Source organism: Pogonomyrmex barbatus, unplaced genomic scaffold, assembly GCF_055798465.1.
Source record: "Pogonomyrmex barbatus isolate J1 unplaced genomic scaffold, ASM5579846v1 scaffold4, whole genome shotgun sequence".
NCBI classification, from domain to species: domain Eukaryota; kingdom Metazoa; phylum Arthropoda; class Insecta; order Hymenoptera; family Formicidae; genus Pogonomyrmex; species Pogonomyrmex barbatus.
In genome coordinates this window covers 1,670,294-1,688,519 of record NW_028297138.1, presented here as the reverse complement: position 1 = coordinate 1,688,519, position 18,226 = coordinate 1,670,294, and the positions used below count along the sequence as shown (strand labels likewise).

The window sequence follows — 18,226 nt, the reverse complement described above, 5'->3', positions numbered from 1 at the left end:
ACGTGTCAGGGTATTAGATGAAAAAATTTAAAAATCATCGTAAAATCATCGTAAAATCATCGTAAAATGCAGAAACTATTTCAAGAAGAAGAAGAAAGTATCGAAATATACAATAGAAGTACGAGTAAGAAATATTTTATAAATGTTTAAAATTTGTTAATGTTTAATTTGTTAAATGTTTGAAGAAGCGAGAACTTTCCTTCCGAAAAATTTAAATAACTATTTATTTGGACGTGCTATATATCTGGCGCCGTTTATACGCCGTTAGTAAACAAAAAAAAGTGAAATCGAAAAAGGGTCAAGCTACAAGTAATATAAATTTTTCAAGAAAAAATGATTTATTACCTGGGCTGAGATAGCATTCCTACCCCTCACCCTCTCGAAACTACAGGATAATTCTATAATTTTTTATAAATCTCTTTTGGAAAAGATTTTCCCTATATATAGTGCGTTTTGCACTATCTAAAACTATTTCTGAGTTAAATTCTTTCGTGCTTCATCTCGGTTTCGTCACGCGAGTTTTAAAAGTTTCGGCTTATTTTACGCGAATAAAGGTGCGAAAAATGGGCAGTGAAGTGATTAAAAGAAACATAAAGTTAGCATCAATGTTGGATATTCGCATAAACGCGGAGAAATTTTTAACTCAAATATCTAACGTTTCGCTTGATGCCAACTATCTGCTTTTCACACGTTTTTCATGCGAATGTTCTGATACAATATTGGGAGTATTGTATCAGCTAGGATATTTTGGTACCGACGCGCGTTTATTCCGGATTGCCGGAGAAATAATTGAAACGCGACGTGCGGTTGGACACGAGGAGGAGGATATGAGTGGTCACATCCAAAATCTCCTCTCTCACCTCCACAATGGTAAGTGACTCTATTATTTTTATAAAAGTAATTCATATATCGAACTAGCGATTTAGCTAATTTTTAATAATAAATTATAGTAAGAAATGCACGTCAACGAATCACTGCGGTGGTGAATCCGCTCACGCAAATTCGAAGGCGACGAGCGGAAGATGAGATAGAAGCAGGTCCAGCACGTAAGCAATATTATTAAAAACTAGACAAGAGTAATATTAAAAAATAAAAATTTTCCAAGATTAAAATATTAAATGCTTTTAGGAAGGGCACGTATTGAACCTACGCAGGAATTAGAGGAGGAGGTGCCAGAAATTATTCAGCTCTCATCTGGTAGGTTTGCATTTTTAAATAAATAATTTTTAAAACAAATAATAAAAAATTAGAAAATCTTAATACAACTTTGTTTTTAGATACGGAAGTAAGTACTCCCGATCAGCGAGTGTTTTCACCTGGTAAGTCGATAGAGAGAAAATATTAATTAAAATACATAATATCTTTATTGATTAAGGACATAATATTATTATCGAAAATAAAAATTTACGATATATTTTTTCTTAGAATACGACCACATGTACTCCCCCGTAGTCCCGGGAGAGAGAATTTGGAACGATGAAGAAGGGGGGAGGAGGAGGAGGAGGAGGAGGAGGAGGAGGAGGAGGAGGAGGAGGGGGGGGAGGGGAGGGGGAGAGGGGAGGGGAGGAGGAGGAGGAGGAGGAGGAGGAGGAGAAGGCGAGGGAGAACCCGAAGAGGAAGAGGAAATTGGAGAAACACCGCCTGGTATATAATCTTTTTTCTTACTTTTTACGATTTATGTTCGTATTCAATTTTAAATTATCGAATTTTTTAATAGGAATTCCTCCAGCCCTCCATGTGAGAAGAAGACGCTATCCATAAAAGGCGAGTTACCTCAGAAAAATACGCTTGTTTACTAAATTAAATACGAACATAATATTTTAAGCAAACTCGAAGTATTTTCTATAAAATATGTTTCTAATTTTTTTGTAACTTTTGCACAGAAGCGAGCAATGAAGAGCCGCAGCGTGGAGGAAGGCTTCCACCTCGGGAAAATTTGGAAGAGGGGGAGGTGGAGGAGGAGCAGGAAACAGCAGGCGAAGAAAGAGAAGAGGAAGAGAAAGAGGAGGAGGAGGCGGCGGCGGCTGAGGAAGGAGGACAAGTGGAAGAGGAGGAGGAAGAGGAGGAGGAGATGACGAGAGAAGAACAAGTGGAAGAGGAGAGGGAGGACGAAGAGGAAAGGAAACAAGCGCGTGTTGGTCACGAGGTCAGAAATTTTAATCATTTGTTATTAATCGGGGAAAATTCGCGCCGCTTTAGAAATTTCGCGATATTAGGAAGAGAGGAGATATTCCGTTTGCGTCCGCTACCCGAAGGAGTCAATGTCTATAATTGGCTTGAAAACGCGTTCGCCGAAATTCATGCCTACGCGTTACATACCTTCGAACCGCACAATTACGTGGGATTTTCATTCAATTCAGAGGATTTAACGCAGGCCCGGCGGGATTATCGTTTTGACCGGCACGCGACTTAACTCGCGACGACATTTGGCGCCTCGTGAGTTCAGTAGCGCAAAGTGCCGGAGGTCTCGATATCGCGCGGGATTTTAACGTACGCGTTTTCAATGTCGCGGCACCCAGAGGTCGCGGACGCGTTTCAAATAAACTCACACGGGAAGACATTGCGAAACGTTCGATTTTATCAATCTCCAATTCCGATAATTTATGTTTTCCCCGCTCTCTCGTGACCGCGCAAATTTATCACGAACGCGGTACGTTGCGTGCGGGGGAACTTCACGAGCGGTAGAATGTGGTAAGACATCAGAATTCCTCGTTACAACGCGAACTCGCGTTGGATTTGACGAGGAGAGCTGGTGTCACCATTGTTGCGGGATTCGGGAAATAGAATGTTTCCAACGCTTTCTCGCCGCATCTAATATAGCTATTGTTGTTTATAATTCTGCTACTTTTGGACGCGGCGAGAGACCCTTATTTGACGGAAGCACGGTACTCGCCTCTCTAGAACGCGAACCTTTATATCGGCTAAATATTATATATCACGAGCAACATCGACATTATAGCCCAATTTTAAATTTAAAAGCAGCCGCGGGGAATAGAGGGGGGTATTGTATTCCATGTAATATCAGGTATCGCGAGGAAAGGGGTCACCGCTGTTCGAATAAATGTTCGCGTTGTAACAACGTGCCGCCGTGCGATCAACGCGAAATCGTGGAACTCGTTAGGTATGAGACTTGCAAACGTTCGTTCTTCGGAAACGCATGCTTCGAACATCATCGCGCGACAAAGTCGTATGACGGTAAAACTCCGACGAGCGTTTGTAACACCATTCGTCTCTGCGAAGGATGCGGGCGGGTTATAAAAACGACAAAAAAACACGAATGCAGCGTTTCTTTTTGTAAAATCTGCAGTTTACAAAAACCCGTAAACCATCTTTGTTACATGCAGCCTCTTTCTCGCGAAGACAGATCCTCCGTTGTTGAGTGAGGCGGGGATTCTTTTGTATTTGCGAGAGAGCGTGAGCAAAATAACTCAGGTGAGCGGAAATGCAAAAAGGGACGAATGGCATTCATGTTTTATGATTTTGAGACACGCCAAGACCAATCACTTGAGAGAACTGAAATAAAAATTCACGTCCCGACTCTGTGTGTCGCGCAACAGATTTGCGATTCGTGCGCGGAAATAGATGATTTGTCGGTGCGATGCGAGTGATGCGGAGTACGCGAATTTGTTTTTCGCCAAGATCCGGGAAAACAATTTATCGAATTCGCAACACGTCCTACAAAACATTTCACACGTATTATCTGCATAGCGCATAACGCGAAATCGTTCATCCTTCGGCACATTGTAGAAAATTATTCCGGATTAGAACCTCGTGTAATTTTAAACGGTACAAAAATTATGGTCCTAACAGCGAATCGCACGAAATTTATCGACAGTGTTAATTATATGCCAATGCGTTTGTCAGAATTACCGAAGGCCTTCGGGTTACCGGATACTTGTGACAAAGGTGTCTTTCCGCACTTATTTAATACTGTCGATAATCAAACATATGTCGGTCCACTACCCGATGTTCGCTATTACGCGCCCGAAACCATGCGAACAGAGGAACGCGAACGTTTTCTCGCGTGGCACGCAGAAATGTCGGGAAAAAATGTAATATTTGATTTCCAACGTGAAATACTCGAGTATTGTCGCACCGATGTTGATATCCTTCGCCGAGCATGCATGGCCTTCCGAAAAATATTCTTACAGTGGGGAAACGTGTGTCCATTCGAGGAATGTACAACTATCGCTTCAACATGCATGAGAGTTTTTCGGAAAAACTTTTTGCGCGAAGGAGAAATAGGAATCATTCCTTCGGGTGGATACAGGTTTAAAGATAACCAGTCGCGCAAAGGCACGCAATGGTTAATTATGAAGGAACGTGAGTTAGGTCGGATAATTCACGCGGGACGCGGACGCGAGTATCGTTTAGCGGAAGGCATGCTCGTCGACGGATATTACGAATGCGAGAATGGGGGTGAGACGCGGCGTCACGTCTTGCAATTTCACGGTTGCTTTTTTTACGGATGCCCGTCTTGCTATCCATTAAATCGTGATAAAACGCTCGAAAATTTTAACGACACGTTTGACGCGCGTTACGAACGAACGGTTGCAACGTCTTGGCGATTACGTCGTCAAGGATATATCCTAACAGAAAAATGGGAGTGCGTTTTCGACGAAGAAATGCACGAGAATCGAGAGATGCGAGAATTTCTCGAAAATCGCCCCATGGTGCAAATCCCACCTCTCGATCCTCGCGATGCATTTTTCGGCGGATGCACCGGCAATATCGCGACTCGATACGAGGTTACGGGCACCGAGAAGATACGGTACGTAGACGTATGTTCTCTGTACCCGTATGTACTCAACCGACCTACGACCGGAGTTTTCCCAATTGGTCACCCGGATATTTATATGAGCGAGGAATGCGCCGATTTAATTGGAATCGCGCCAAATTTTAATTTTACTCCGGTCGAGGGTCTCGTACGTTGTCGAGTACTCCCCCCACGTGATCTCTTCCACCCTGTACTACCATACCGCGTGGGCGGTAAATTATTATTTGCTCTTTGCCGTACATGTTGCGAATCATTTTCTCGCGACGCGTGCACTCACGACGATCTTGCGGAGCGTGAGTTCGAAGGCACATGGGTGTCCTGCGAATTACGCAAAGCAATCGAAAAAGGATATCTCGTGACGCGGGTAGACGAAATTTGGCAGTACAAATCTACGCGTTATAACCCCGAAACGCGACAGGGAGGGTTGTTTACCGAATACATCAACACTTTTTTACAACTGAAACAAGAGGCGAGTGGGTGGCCGAGCGAATGCATCGACGATGTTGCTAAAGAACGCTACCTGAGGGAGTATGAAGCAACCGAAGGTATCATTCTGGATAAAAACAACATCGTACGTAATTCCGGCTTAAGCTCCGTCGCCAAACTCTGCCTTAATTCGTTTTGGGGGAAATTCGGCCAGCGGAGTAATCTGCCGAATACAGAAATAATAAGATCCCCTCAGCGTTTCGCAGAATTGCTATCGAGTCCTGAACACGAGATAGTTGATGTATTGCCCGTTAACGAGGATGCGATATACGTTTCATGGCGGTTAAAGAGCGAAGCGGTGGTACCTTCACCGATAACTAACATGGTGATAGCGGCATACACGACGGCACAGGCGCGATTAAAATTATACGAATATTTGGAAAAATTAGATCGTCGCATATTATATTATGATACGGATTCATGTATATATATGAGCAGCGGTGATCCCGAGGAGTATGAACCGCGTACAGGTAATTTTTTGGGTGATATGACCGACGAACTCGAGAGTTACGGGCGTGGTAGCTTCATCGAGGCGTTTGTCTCTGGCGGACCGAAATTTTACGCGTACGTGGTACGTACACCGGACGCACGAAAATATGAAATATGTAAGATAAAGGGGATTAAATTGAATTTTGAAAACTCGAGGCTGCTTAATTTTAAGAGTATTTATAATTAATTATTAAATAGGGAAAAAGAGGAGGAGGAAGAGATAAATCTGCGATTTAAAACAATTCGCCGCACCGCGTCTCACGAAGTAATAACGCGAAACGAGGTGAAAATGTGTGCTCCTGTTTTATTAAAACGCAGATTCATCGACAATCTTCTTTCTTATCCCTATGGTTTTACGATATAATATTTTACTTAAAATTAAGTTAGGTTAAGGCTCGGATTTTCCCCGTCCTCCCACAAATGTAAATATGTACAGAATATGTATACAGAATAAATATGTTTGTAAAAATTAAGATTATTTTTATTTTAGTTATAGTTTATTTTAGTATTAAATTTAAGAAAAAAAATGCGAAATTTGAAAAATGTATATTATACGGTTTCGATTAGAAAATATAAAATTATAAATGTAAATTTGCGTTTAGTTATTAAGAAAAAATATAATAAAAATATTTATTTCTCTAATCGTAAGAAAAAGTATAATAAAAATTTTGTAAAATTAAATTTTTAAATCCAATTTTTTCCCACTTTCCTATAATTTTCCTATAACTTTCTTTTATCGCTAATTTTTTATATAGAAAATATTTTGAATTTATAATAGAGAATCATTAAAATACTTTGTAAAATATCTTTTAAATTATAATCCTAAATTATAATTGCATAAGTTACGATTTTTAAATTTGTAAAAGAAAAAGTTATAAATTTTTACGTCCGTAATAATAAGTATTTAATTATTTTTTCCGCGAGTAAGTTTCTCCGACTTGAATTAGCTTTCGAGGAGCACCGCGTACAAGCTCGTAAGCGACGGTGCTCTCGCGGTGGACGCTCGCACGAGCGTACGAGTGCGGCTTGTCGCGGACGAGTACGAGCTCGTTACGCAAAGATGCTGGCGCGAGCACACCTCCGCCGCGGTGGGGCCCTTCCGCGAGTAAGCTAATCTCAAAAATTTCTCTGAGAAAAAATCAAGTGTTCCATTCCTTTGTTTATTAATCCAAGTACGATGCGCAAGGCGTTCATTTCGCGAAATGGATGTACGCTGGAAACATCCGTGGACGTCGATCGTGTGCGGACCGACGGGATGTAGAAAAACAATCTTTGTAAAGAGATTTCTTCGTCATTTATCCGCTATGGCAGATGTCTACTTTGAGAGAATTTTGTTTTATTACGCCGAATGGCAGGATGCTTATCAGCAACATCAATACGAAACTCGAGATTCCGCAATCGAATTTCACGAGGGATTACCGCGTCCGGAAGATTATTCTAACGATCCAACGCGCGCGAAATCGATAATAATTGACGATCTTATGAGGGAATCATCCTCAAGCGAAGCGATCGTGGATCTGTTTACCAAGGGAAGTCATCATAAGAATCTCAGCGTAATTCTCATCACGCAAAATCTCTTTCATCAAGGCCGTGGACAACGTGATATATCTCTCAACGCGAATTACTTTGTGATTTTCAAAAATCCACGAGATCGCGCGCAAATCCGGCATCTCGCTCGATAAGTCTATCCCAACGATCCAAAGTTCCTCGAGGAAGCGTATCACGACGCCACTCTCAATCTCACGGATATTTATTGCTCGATCTGAAACAATCGACTCCCGACGAGTATCGTTTTCGCACGTGCATATTTCCCGATGATACGCTGAACTACGTTTACGTATCGCGCAGATCCTTTTCCGGAAGTTTCGTATAAAAGTATCGTACTCGCATTCTCTTGCGACAGTCGCGCAACTTCCTCGTGATGAAGAAGAGAAGAGAATCCTCGGTTAATGCGAGAAAAATCGCAGAACGTTCGATCGGTAAGAAAAATATCTGTCTTCTCAAAGCGCTGTGTTATTTGAACAAAAATCAACGCGCCTCTTTCTTACGTCAGGCGGATGAAAAATTCATTCGTTGTATCCGCGAGTGCGTTTTCAATACTCTCAAGGGTAACGTCCCGCTCGAACGTTCTGAAAAAAATCGTCTCAGCAAATATAAAGCATCTTTGCATCGCATAGCGAAAAAAGACGGCAATTGGAAAAGTAAGAAAAAGCTATTACTACAGCGAGACGGATTTTTACCCTATCTCATAGGGCCTATACTTTCGTTCCTATTTTCGAAAATTATCGGAGAATAGTCAGCGAGAGAGAGAGAGAGAGAGAGAGAGAGAGAGAGAGAGAGAGATATCGAGTAAACCTAATTATGGAAAGGGCAAAAAAGATGGTCTTGATTTTCACGGAAAATCTCGAAAGAATACAGCATCGTCTCCGACAACAGCAGCAAACGGAAATAGGCATCGGGGAAAATTCCATGAGGCAGAATTGGGAGACGAAACATGGAGAAAATTTAAATTCCGTACAAACACCCGGAACGCCTTTGTCGCGGCTCGATTCCGATATGAGCAAAATTCTTAATTCTCCCACTCCGCGCGATGTAAGTGAGAAATGGAAATTGTATAAAGAAGTACTTTGGAGATATCTCCATTTTGATAAAGCGTAAAAGGAAGATTCGGCGCGTAACGCCGCCAATGAGAACAATTCAGATGCGCAGGAGGGAGACATGGTGGAACCAGCGCGCGAATCACAACCATTGAGCAAACTTTCCCATCTTGACGAGCAAGTAAGTAATATACTACGAGGCGAGTCTCTGCGTAAGCGCGAACGGCAAAGCGTCGAAAAAATATTAGAAAAGGTGCCGAAAAGTTTTCGCGCCAAGGCGCGTTTACTTTTGAAACATTTGATCGATAAAGCAGTACCCGCGAGAATTACTTGGGACGAGGAAGGAATCGTGACTATCGATGGTGACGTTATAAAAGATTCGAATATCACGGAACTGACAAACGACGCGTTGCGAGAGAGAAAAACCGTGAAAGCAATAGGAAGAGGTCAGTTTGCGCGATTACTACGTACGACAAACACTCCGGCTGTACTCGTAGGAAATAAGGAATTGTTAGCAACCACATTTGTCAAGATATTATCATCACAAGCGAGTTCCACTCCGAAAATACCGAAAAAACTTTCTACGTCAACGCCGGCGACGTCGATGGCGACGACGCAGAAAAGAGTACGACGCACGAGAAAGGGACAAAAACGCCAAAAGACCGAAGAAGAAGAGCGAGCGAGGTGTGCATTGTTTCTTTCGCCGCGTTTTCGTAAAGACGATATCCCTATAACCTTCGCAAAAGATTCTCGACAGACAAGAAAGAGACGCTTACTCGATTGGAGTGAATTGAAATGACCAGGCTTGAAAATTTGTATTACGATCCAACGTACTATGCGGGGTATTCGGCATCGGATAACTTGTCGCGTGCCGCTAAACCGAATTTCTCTCGTAAAGAAGTAGCTCGCTGACTCGAATCGCAAGATGCGTACACGCTGCACCGTCCGTCGAGACGAAAATTTCCGCGATTGCATTACAACGTGACGAATATCGACGATCTGTGGGAGGCCGATTTGATCGAACTCCGTAATTTCAAAAGTTACAACGACGGATTTTTTTATCTTCTCGTGATTATCGACGTACTTAGTAAATTTGTCTGGGTAGAACCGTTGCGGGATAAAACGAGCAATTGCGTGACAAGCGCCTTCCAAAATATTCTCTCGAGAAGCGATGGTCGAGTACCCGTGTACTTGCAAACCGACAAGGGTAAAAAATTTATCGCGCGATCGATGCAAGATTTTTTAAAAGAAAGAGGCATACGTTATCGAGTAACTCGCAATCCGGACGTCAAAGCCGCCGTCGTTGAACGCTTCAATAGAACGTTAAAGGAGCGAATGTGGCGCTATTTTACACATAAAAATACGCGGCGTTACATCGAAGTGCTGCAAGATATCATGCGCGCTTACAATCACACTCGTCATTCGTCCATCAGGATGCAAACCGGCGACCGTTACGAGAGAAAATGCTCGCATCGCACGCGAAAATATGGAGCGGCGTAGAGGCGCGAGAGAGAAGGCGGCGTCGAAGGTAGTAGAACAAAAGGCTAAATTCGATGTTAACGATCGTTCGTGTCAGTAGAGCAAAAGCCACTTTCGAGAAAGGATACGAAGCGCGGTGGAGCGAGGAAATATTTCGAGTTTGTCGCGTTCTTCATTGGCGAAGACCCCGCGTGTACGAATTGTGCGACTTATCGAGTGAACACATCGATGGGATTTTTTATGAACAAGAATTAGCACGGGTCAGAAAAAATTTGGGGGAGGAAGAGTATATCGTCGAGCGCGTGATAAAAAGCAGAGGACGCGGTGCTAATAAAGCTGCTAGTTAGCTGGCAAGGATATCCTAGTAAATTCGACAGCTGGATTCCCGCTTCGAGTTTAACTTTTCTCCAAGATGGAGGAGGAACAATTTTTTATGGTTTTTCCGAGCGATAGCAGTAAGAAGTATTTCCCGGGAAATACATGTTCTTCTTTCACCACTCAATTACCTCACGGCATATATTTATTCGGGGAATGGGAAGTCGCGCTTAGAGAGATTCAATTTCCCGCCAGTCTTTTTCACGTACGTCAAAACGATAATAAGATTAGATTTGTTGATTTGAAGAGCGAAAATGATGAGAAAAATGATGATAAGTTTACGGTGACAGAATTGCACTTACAGACAGGGGTTTATGAAAATACAGAGGATCTTATCTACGCGATTAATAAAGAGTGCAGACGCAGCAATTCGCATTTTACTTTCGAACTACGAAAAGGTTCAGGTGGTAATGTCCGTATAAGCATCGATTGTGACGACAACTGTACTCTCGTTCATTATATAAATCTACCAGCTAACATTTTTTAAATATTGAAGATCAACATCGATGATGCCGGCATAATTTACCGTCACAAGTTACTTAATTCCGACGAATTAACGCCATTTTTGAAACTCGGTTATGCCATCGATGATGGACGCACTGTATCTTTCTGGACTGCAGAACCCTGTAGTCTATGGCACGGTATCCCTGATAAAATGTACGTTTATTGCGACATTTGCGAGCCTTACATAACCGGCGATACGCGGAGCCCGCTTCTTCGGATCGTTCCAACCGAAATACCCGGATGTAATTACACGTACGGAACGAATTTAGTAAAATATTTCTCCACTTTGCAATATACTCCTTTGCGTCAAACGAAATTCCATAAAATTGAAATAGATATAAAAGATCACCGTGGAGAAAAAATACCATTCGTATCCGGAACGTTGATAGCAACATTACACTTTAGACGCGTCCGTTAATTACCATTCGCGGTGGAAAGTCTACGAAGCTTTGAGAAAAACTAAGTCTCCATGGAATACGACGAGTATTATGAAATGCAAAACGGTAGGGGCAGGGGAGGCGGAATTCCACGAATTTTCGTTGGTTCAGCCTATCAGCGCGTTCATGGGATCGGTAGTTTCCTCGGAGGATTATTTAGAAGAGTACTTCCTTATCTAAGCAGGGGAATGCGCGCAGTCGGGAAAGAAGCTTTACGCGCCGGAATTGGCGTGATGGAGGATGTTGAAAACAACACTCCGTTCAGGGAAGCAGTCAAAACGCGGCTCAAGGAATCGGGCGGAAATCTTAAGAGAAAAGCCAAAGAAAATATAAATAACTTGATGAAGGGCTCGGGATATAAAACATCCACGAAAATACGACCGGGTCAGTTTCCCTTCGGAGGGCACGACGCACGCACCGCTAAATCCGGGAGAAGCGCGGTTCGTAAACGCAGACAAGCCGGTAAAAAAAAGAAATCATCGAAAATTGGCGTGAAAAAAACGATTAAAAAAAAATCATCGAAGAGGAAAGCGGGCAAAATTAAAAAGGCAACGAAACATCGACGAAATAGCGGGAAAAAGCGCACCGTATCCGATATATTCGCTTAACCGACGCACTTTGTAAATTTGAGAGATATGTCTTTTCTTCATACCCACTCGAGCGAGTGTTTAAAGAGCGAGCTCGATCTTTTCAGTTTACCTCCTACTCAAACCAGTATCGAGAATTCGCAATGGGTTTACAAACCAGTGACCTCGCTCGCGGACGACGCGCCTATAGAATTCGTTGTATCCGGGCACGGAGAAGATTATCTAGATCTCACGCATACCATGCTAAGCCTTCGCGTACGAGTGGAAAGTTTACCCGGTCCTGGAACATCGACAGCAGGAGGAGGAGGAGGAGTGATAGGAGGAGGAGGAGCAGGAGGAAACAAAGTAGGCCCTGTGAATCATCTACTACATTCGATGTTCAATCAGATCGACGTGTACTTCAATCAAAAACTCGTATCACCCCCAAACAACGCCTACTCGTACCGCGCGTACATCGAAGCATTGTTAAATTATTCTTCACCGGCAAAAACTTCCCATCTGACTTCCTGTCTATGGGACACGGACGAACCCGGTTATATGGACGCACTATTAGAATCGGACAACCCCAATCAAGCTCTCGTGAGACGCGCCCGATACATCCAAGGAGAACGTTCGATAGATCTAATAGATCATCTTCATTGCGACGTCTTTAATCAGGATAAATTTTTAATTAATGGAGTGGAGGTTAGAATGAAACTCGTTCGCTCGAGAGATGCGTTTTGCCTCATGGAAAGCAACTCAACGTCGAAAATACGCATTCTAGATGCTAGTTTTCTCATAAGAAGAGCAAAAATAAGTCCCGCAGTGTTACTCGAACATGCGAGAATGCTGAGTAAAACAACCGCCAAGTATCCTCTGACGCGAGTTGAAATTAAAACATTCACGATTCACGCTAGGAGAATCGATTGATAACGCGATACTCGGGCAACTTCCGAAACGAGTAATAGTCGGATTCGTCGATAACAAAGCGTTTAACGGCGACAGAAAGTTAAATCCATTTAATTTCAAAAATTACGGCATAAATTTCTTCTCGCTATATGCCGATGGCGTGCAAATTCCGAGTAGACCGCTGCAACCGAATTTCTCAAAAGACCATCCGCTCTATGTCGAGGCTTATAATACCCTCTTCTCAGGAACAGGCATCCATTTTCTAAACGAGGGGAATTCTATAAGCAGAGAAGATTATGTCAAAAGTTTCACGCTTTTCGCTTTCTATCTCACTCCCGATCTATCGGCAAATTGCGCTGGACATTGGAATCTTGTCAGACATGGAAGTTTACGATTAGAGGTGCGATTTGAAAAAGCTATTATCTCAATTAATTCTATCATTTACGCAGAATTCGATAACGTGTTAGAGATCGATTCCTCGCGTCAAATTGTCGTTGATTTTAGCGGATGAGACATATTCGAATTTCCCCCCTCCCACCGTTATCTATTTTTCATTTCTATTTCTTCGAAAGCTTAACAAAAAGTAGCCGCAGTTTTGCTTTAGACGCGAACGTCGTCACTTCGTGCAAAATAAATTGAAAGTATATTCTACGCATCATGGATATAATTATCGATATACAAAGTTTCCGCGACGCTGAGGGAAAGTTTATGCCGAAGGAAGTAGCGGTTGTCGCCATTAACGAAGCATTCATAAGTCACTGCATTATGATGCCTCCATATCCATTTGTCGAATTACCCGAAAAATACAAACGAGAAAACAACTGGCTCTCTCGAAACTTCCATGGGATCGAGTGGTTTGACGGAACAGTCAATTCCAAACATTTCATGGCGGAGCTATGTGAAATTGCACGGCAAGCGCGTTACATATACACCCGAGGTCGAGAGAAGATACATTATTTGGAAAATACACTCGCAAGAAACGTATATAATCTAGAAGGAATCTCTCCAGCTTTCAAAAACCTGTCGGAAGGCGAAGAGCATGAATTGCGCTGCGGTCATCACGGGTTTCAGCGAAATTCCGACAAATTTCATTGCGCGTTACGCAATGCATGCAAATTGAGATACTGGATGCAATCTCAAGAAGGGAACTGCTACATAAGCAGCGCTAATTCTTTTACCATTGAAAGTTCCGATGAATGATACAGAAAGTGATACAGAAAGCGAGGTTTTTACAATAAAACGAAATTTTCCGAATCTTGTTACATGGAGAAATAAGAGATTAGAAAAAGAACAGGCGAGGTGCGAACAAATAAAAGCCGAGAAAGAAGATCTATCGAAACTCAAGTGTGAAAAAAAGGAAGCTTCTACCCTACAATCCTCGCAAGAGAATAAAAATATAATGACACCGACGAGCCAAAAAACAAGTCAAACATCATTCCACACCGCGGAAGATGAATTCGCTCGAAATCTTACGAGCGTTGCATCATCTCAGTATCGAACATGCGGGTGTGTATCCTGCCGACAGAATCCCGAGGGTGTGGACGAAGTCGACGGCCATCGTCGCGAACACTAATAATCACGATCGTCCTGGACAACACTGGGTTGCTTTCTACCTAGACAAGCACGGAGAAGGCACGTATTTCGATAGTTACGGACTACTTCCCCTGAATTTCAGATTCAATCTGCGACTTCGACGAAACTCTACTACTCATAAATGGAACATCACGCGATTACAGAGCACATTTTCTTAGACCTGTAGACAATATTGCTGCGTATTTCTTTATTATTTGTCTCGCGGTTATAAGCTTAAACAATTTCTCAAAATATTCAGCGAAGATTACGAAGATAATGATAAGCTAATCGTACAATTATTTCGTAAAATCTTTCTTCATGGAAAAAAGAAATGTGAAAAATCTCATGTAACGTGCTGTCATATACAAACTTGTACTTTTAAGAACAATTAAACATTAAAGAAACACTATTATGGTATAATTTGTATAATGATATAATAATAAATCTAATTTTTGTAACATAAATTCTTTGTTCATTTTACTTCCTTTCCCTCCGATTTAAAACCAATTTTAGCCACATAATTCCAAGCTAGAAATATCTAATCATTTTTTAAATATTTTTCGTTTGTTTACCATAGAATTAAAAAACATAACCTCGCTAGTGTATAACTCCAAATGTTAGAAAAATCTAGAGTTTACATCTAGAAAATTTTTTCAATCCGAGTATTTGTCTTAGAATAAAAGCTTCGTATAACTCCGAATTCGACGTCATCGACGTCAGAAATATGTAGTGCGAACCTGTCCGTTCTCGTTTTCCTCTTCCCAAATACCGTACGACCTGGTAAATAATAGTTATTACACACCGAAAATCTCATGTCTTCAAAACCTATATCCACTCGTAACATATATTTCCCCCATACAAAAAATATCAAACAAGTCGAGAAATTTATCTAAATTCATCGACTATGAGACGCCGAGAAACCTTTCGCCCTAAGAAAAACGTGATTCTTCATATCCCGTATACAACCAGTAAATTCCACAAAAAATCGGTTTTCTTCTCTTCGCTCCATCCCACGTGAACAAAAAATCGCATCCCATTCTCGACAAGTATATTCCTTTTACAGACCCGCCATATTTCTTTTCGCAGTCGCCATTTTGTTTTCGGACTCCGATCGGTCTCAGACGCTTTCTCACCCTTCCCCTACCTCGTCTAGCATTTCGACAATCAATCGCACACATGGAGCACTATGGATAGAGCCAATCACGCGTCGGGCAGCTACGGAGCCAACCAATCAGAACGCTCCCACTAATTACCTAATTATCATCTCCCATCCCCACCGACCAATCAGAACGCTCCATTTCCACGTGGCTGTCAGTTTTTGACCGTCGGGGGCCATGCCCCTGGCGCCAGTGGGAAGGTGGTTTGTTTTGACGCGCTATAGTGCCCCACTTACTACTCATAATAATTACATTTACCTACTTTTTCTTTTTTTTATATTATGTAATACATACATACACACATCATAATATTTTTATAGTACAATATTTATATTTTTTAATACATTTACATTTACATATTTTATATTCCACATCTTTTCTGACTTTTAGTTTTTTATATTTCTTCTTTTTTAATGCATTATTAATAGCATATTTTTATTAATCTTTTAAATATAAGTTATTTTTAATATACTAAGTGAGTATACTAAGTTAGAAAGAGAATAACATGGAGGATAAAACGAGAAGGAAGGTCAGATGGCGACACTAGATAACTTACTTATTTCACGCATGTGCACTCCATTTTGGCCAACTGACATCAAAGGTGCCGACAGAGAGTTGCGCTACTGTATATATTGTGATTGAATTTTGTCAATAAAGCTCACCGACTCTTCATTTCCTTTCTTCGAATCTGTGCCTTTTATCGGGCCTGTGGTCAAACATTTTCTTTATCTCGTTCATCAGGTTATCCGCGTCCATTTCAATATATTCTGTTTTAGAATGTAGCCAAGACCTCTGACTTACGAATCTAGCGCTTACTCGCAGAGTTACAACGCGATTAAATCGTTTATTTGTGTACGTATATTGCGCATGATTTCGTGACAATTTCCGTTTAAAGAGTTTTACAATATCACTATCTAATTCTTTGAAAGATTTAATTTCCTTTTATTAGATATCGTACTTGTTAACATTATTCAACAAATTTTATAAATATTTTAAATGCGTATCGATATACTTCATAATATTTTCCAATCCATGAAAAGTACTTTTCACAATTGCAACTGCAAAAGTTTTACATCTCTTCGACAATGATTGCAAATTTGTAATCTTTCCTCGATGCTGAATTTCGATGTTTCTCATAGCGGGGTTTTTCATTTTCTTTATGCAATATGGACCTCGCATCATAATTGAAGATAAAATTGATGATAATATTTTTGATAATAATGGGCTCCAGTCTCAGTTTGTTGTTACCATTTAAATATTCGTTGTTGGTACCATTTAAATATTCGTCGATAAATCCCATATTGTTTTGGAATTGTTGCTAGGAATCAGTGTTGAAATTCCTTCTGTATAATTACCGATTAATTTAACTAGCAACATGAAAACTCCTTTATTGATCGTTTGCAATTCAGCATGTATTCTTTTCGTATGCAAGTTGAGTTCGTATGTTGTCGAAAGCAATATGAAATTTGTCGTTTCGTTCCTCATTTATTTGACTTTGAGATATCGCAGATATACTTGTGCTTCTCGGAATCAGAAAGATTGAGCAGCTTTGGAGTATTATGAATGTACTCGCACTTTTCGGAATCAAGAACAGCTTTTCGGCTCGCCATTATTCTTGCTTTTTTTGTATGTAATTAATGTAATTAATAACCATACATTAATAACAAATAATAACAACAATAAATGTAATTAATAATCATAAATCGAAATAAGGCATTAAAAGATAAAGATTACTTCATGTTTATGAAGTTGAAACTTCAAAGGATGAGACTCGAGTGAATTCGAGTTGATGAAATTGTCAAGCATGTCGACTTATTTGTTATAAAAAAGAACTGCGCGCGCAATTGAAAAAATGAAAAAAATTATCAGATTTTAAATCTTTTAAAGACTTAGACTTTTCTAGATTTTTAAAAATTCTGCGTAGGATATTTTTTACTATGTTCGAAATTGCCCTAAGTAAATCATGCCTGAAGCTGGTGTCCCATGACGCAGAAATCCACACCGGAACGGAATGCGCAAACCAATCACGAAAGACCAAGACACCAATCAGCGAAAGAACCAAAAGAAAACTCGTTCTTGAAGAAAACTCATTCTGTTCGTTCTTTTGCTGTGATTGGTTCGCGCGTTCCATTCCACTGTGGATTTCCGCGCCATGGGACATCAGCCTGAGTGTGTGACACGGAACACACGAAACGCGCGTGACGATCCGCGGCGAATACTCTAAGTCATCCGATTGATGACACCAGGCAGGCGATACCTATCATGCGGAAGTAATTATGCTTATTAGCCATCCTTAAGGACGGCGTTGTTTCGACAGAACATAAATGTAGACTATCGCCGAATTGGCCAATTGGCCGAAAATCACATGATTCGTCGTGTCAATTACTGATAGGACGAAATCGATTGGATAATCCTGCAAGCTCCTCGCAAAGCTTTCGCTACCAAAATTCTCAGTCAGTTGACCATGGTCTCTGCTCATAGAAAGTAAACCGTGTTGTCATCTGTCGCTTTTGTCGTATTCGTTAGTAAAGCTTGAGTTGTAATTTATACTTGTCAAACTCATTCGTGATAACATTATGCTTTAGTCGTGGTTGCGAGTAAGACTTTTCGGCCAAGTATTCCGAATCGTGGCGAATCCTTAATACACGGTCGCGTTCAGCCCTGAATCTTACTTGAAAGTAACGTGTCACGTTCTCTATCATCACGATGTGTGCCATGATTCAAATGCTTTCGAACTTGACAAAAATATTTATTGCGAGCGTTCTCAAAAGAGCGAATTCTCGGTTACAAGTGCATGTATCTCAGACGAAACAGCACGTAATCATGCGTCAAGTTCAATCAATGTGCAAAAGCTTGCGAACATTCTCAACACATTGCG

The 18,226-nt window shown here is 41.2% G+C and overlaps 1 protein-coding gene across 2 annotated transcripts; it reads left to right on the top strand.

Annotated features, from left to right (window-relative positions):
- Nucleotides 1-1,542: 1,542 nt before the first annotated feature.
- Nucleotides 1,543-14,655, top strand: LOC148935601 (uncharacterized). Of its 2 annotated transcripts, none has more exons than XM_089080897.1 (3): nucleotides 1,543-1,644; nucleotides 1,718-1,764; nucleotides 1,884-14,655. In XM_089080897.1, exon 3 carries the CDS (start codon nucleotides 3,798-3,800, stop codon nucleotides 5,937-5,939), a length of 2,142 nt encoding a protein of 713 aa, XP_088937023.1. In that variant the 5' UTR covers nucleotides 1,543-1,644; nucleotides 1,718-1,764; nucleotides 1,884-3,797; the 3' UTR covers nucleotides 5,940-14,655. Both variants share the same exon structure in this region, with proteins under 2 accessions (XP_088937023.1, XP_088937024.1).
- The last annotated feature ends 3,571 nt before the right edge of the window (nucleotides 14,656-18,226 follow it).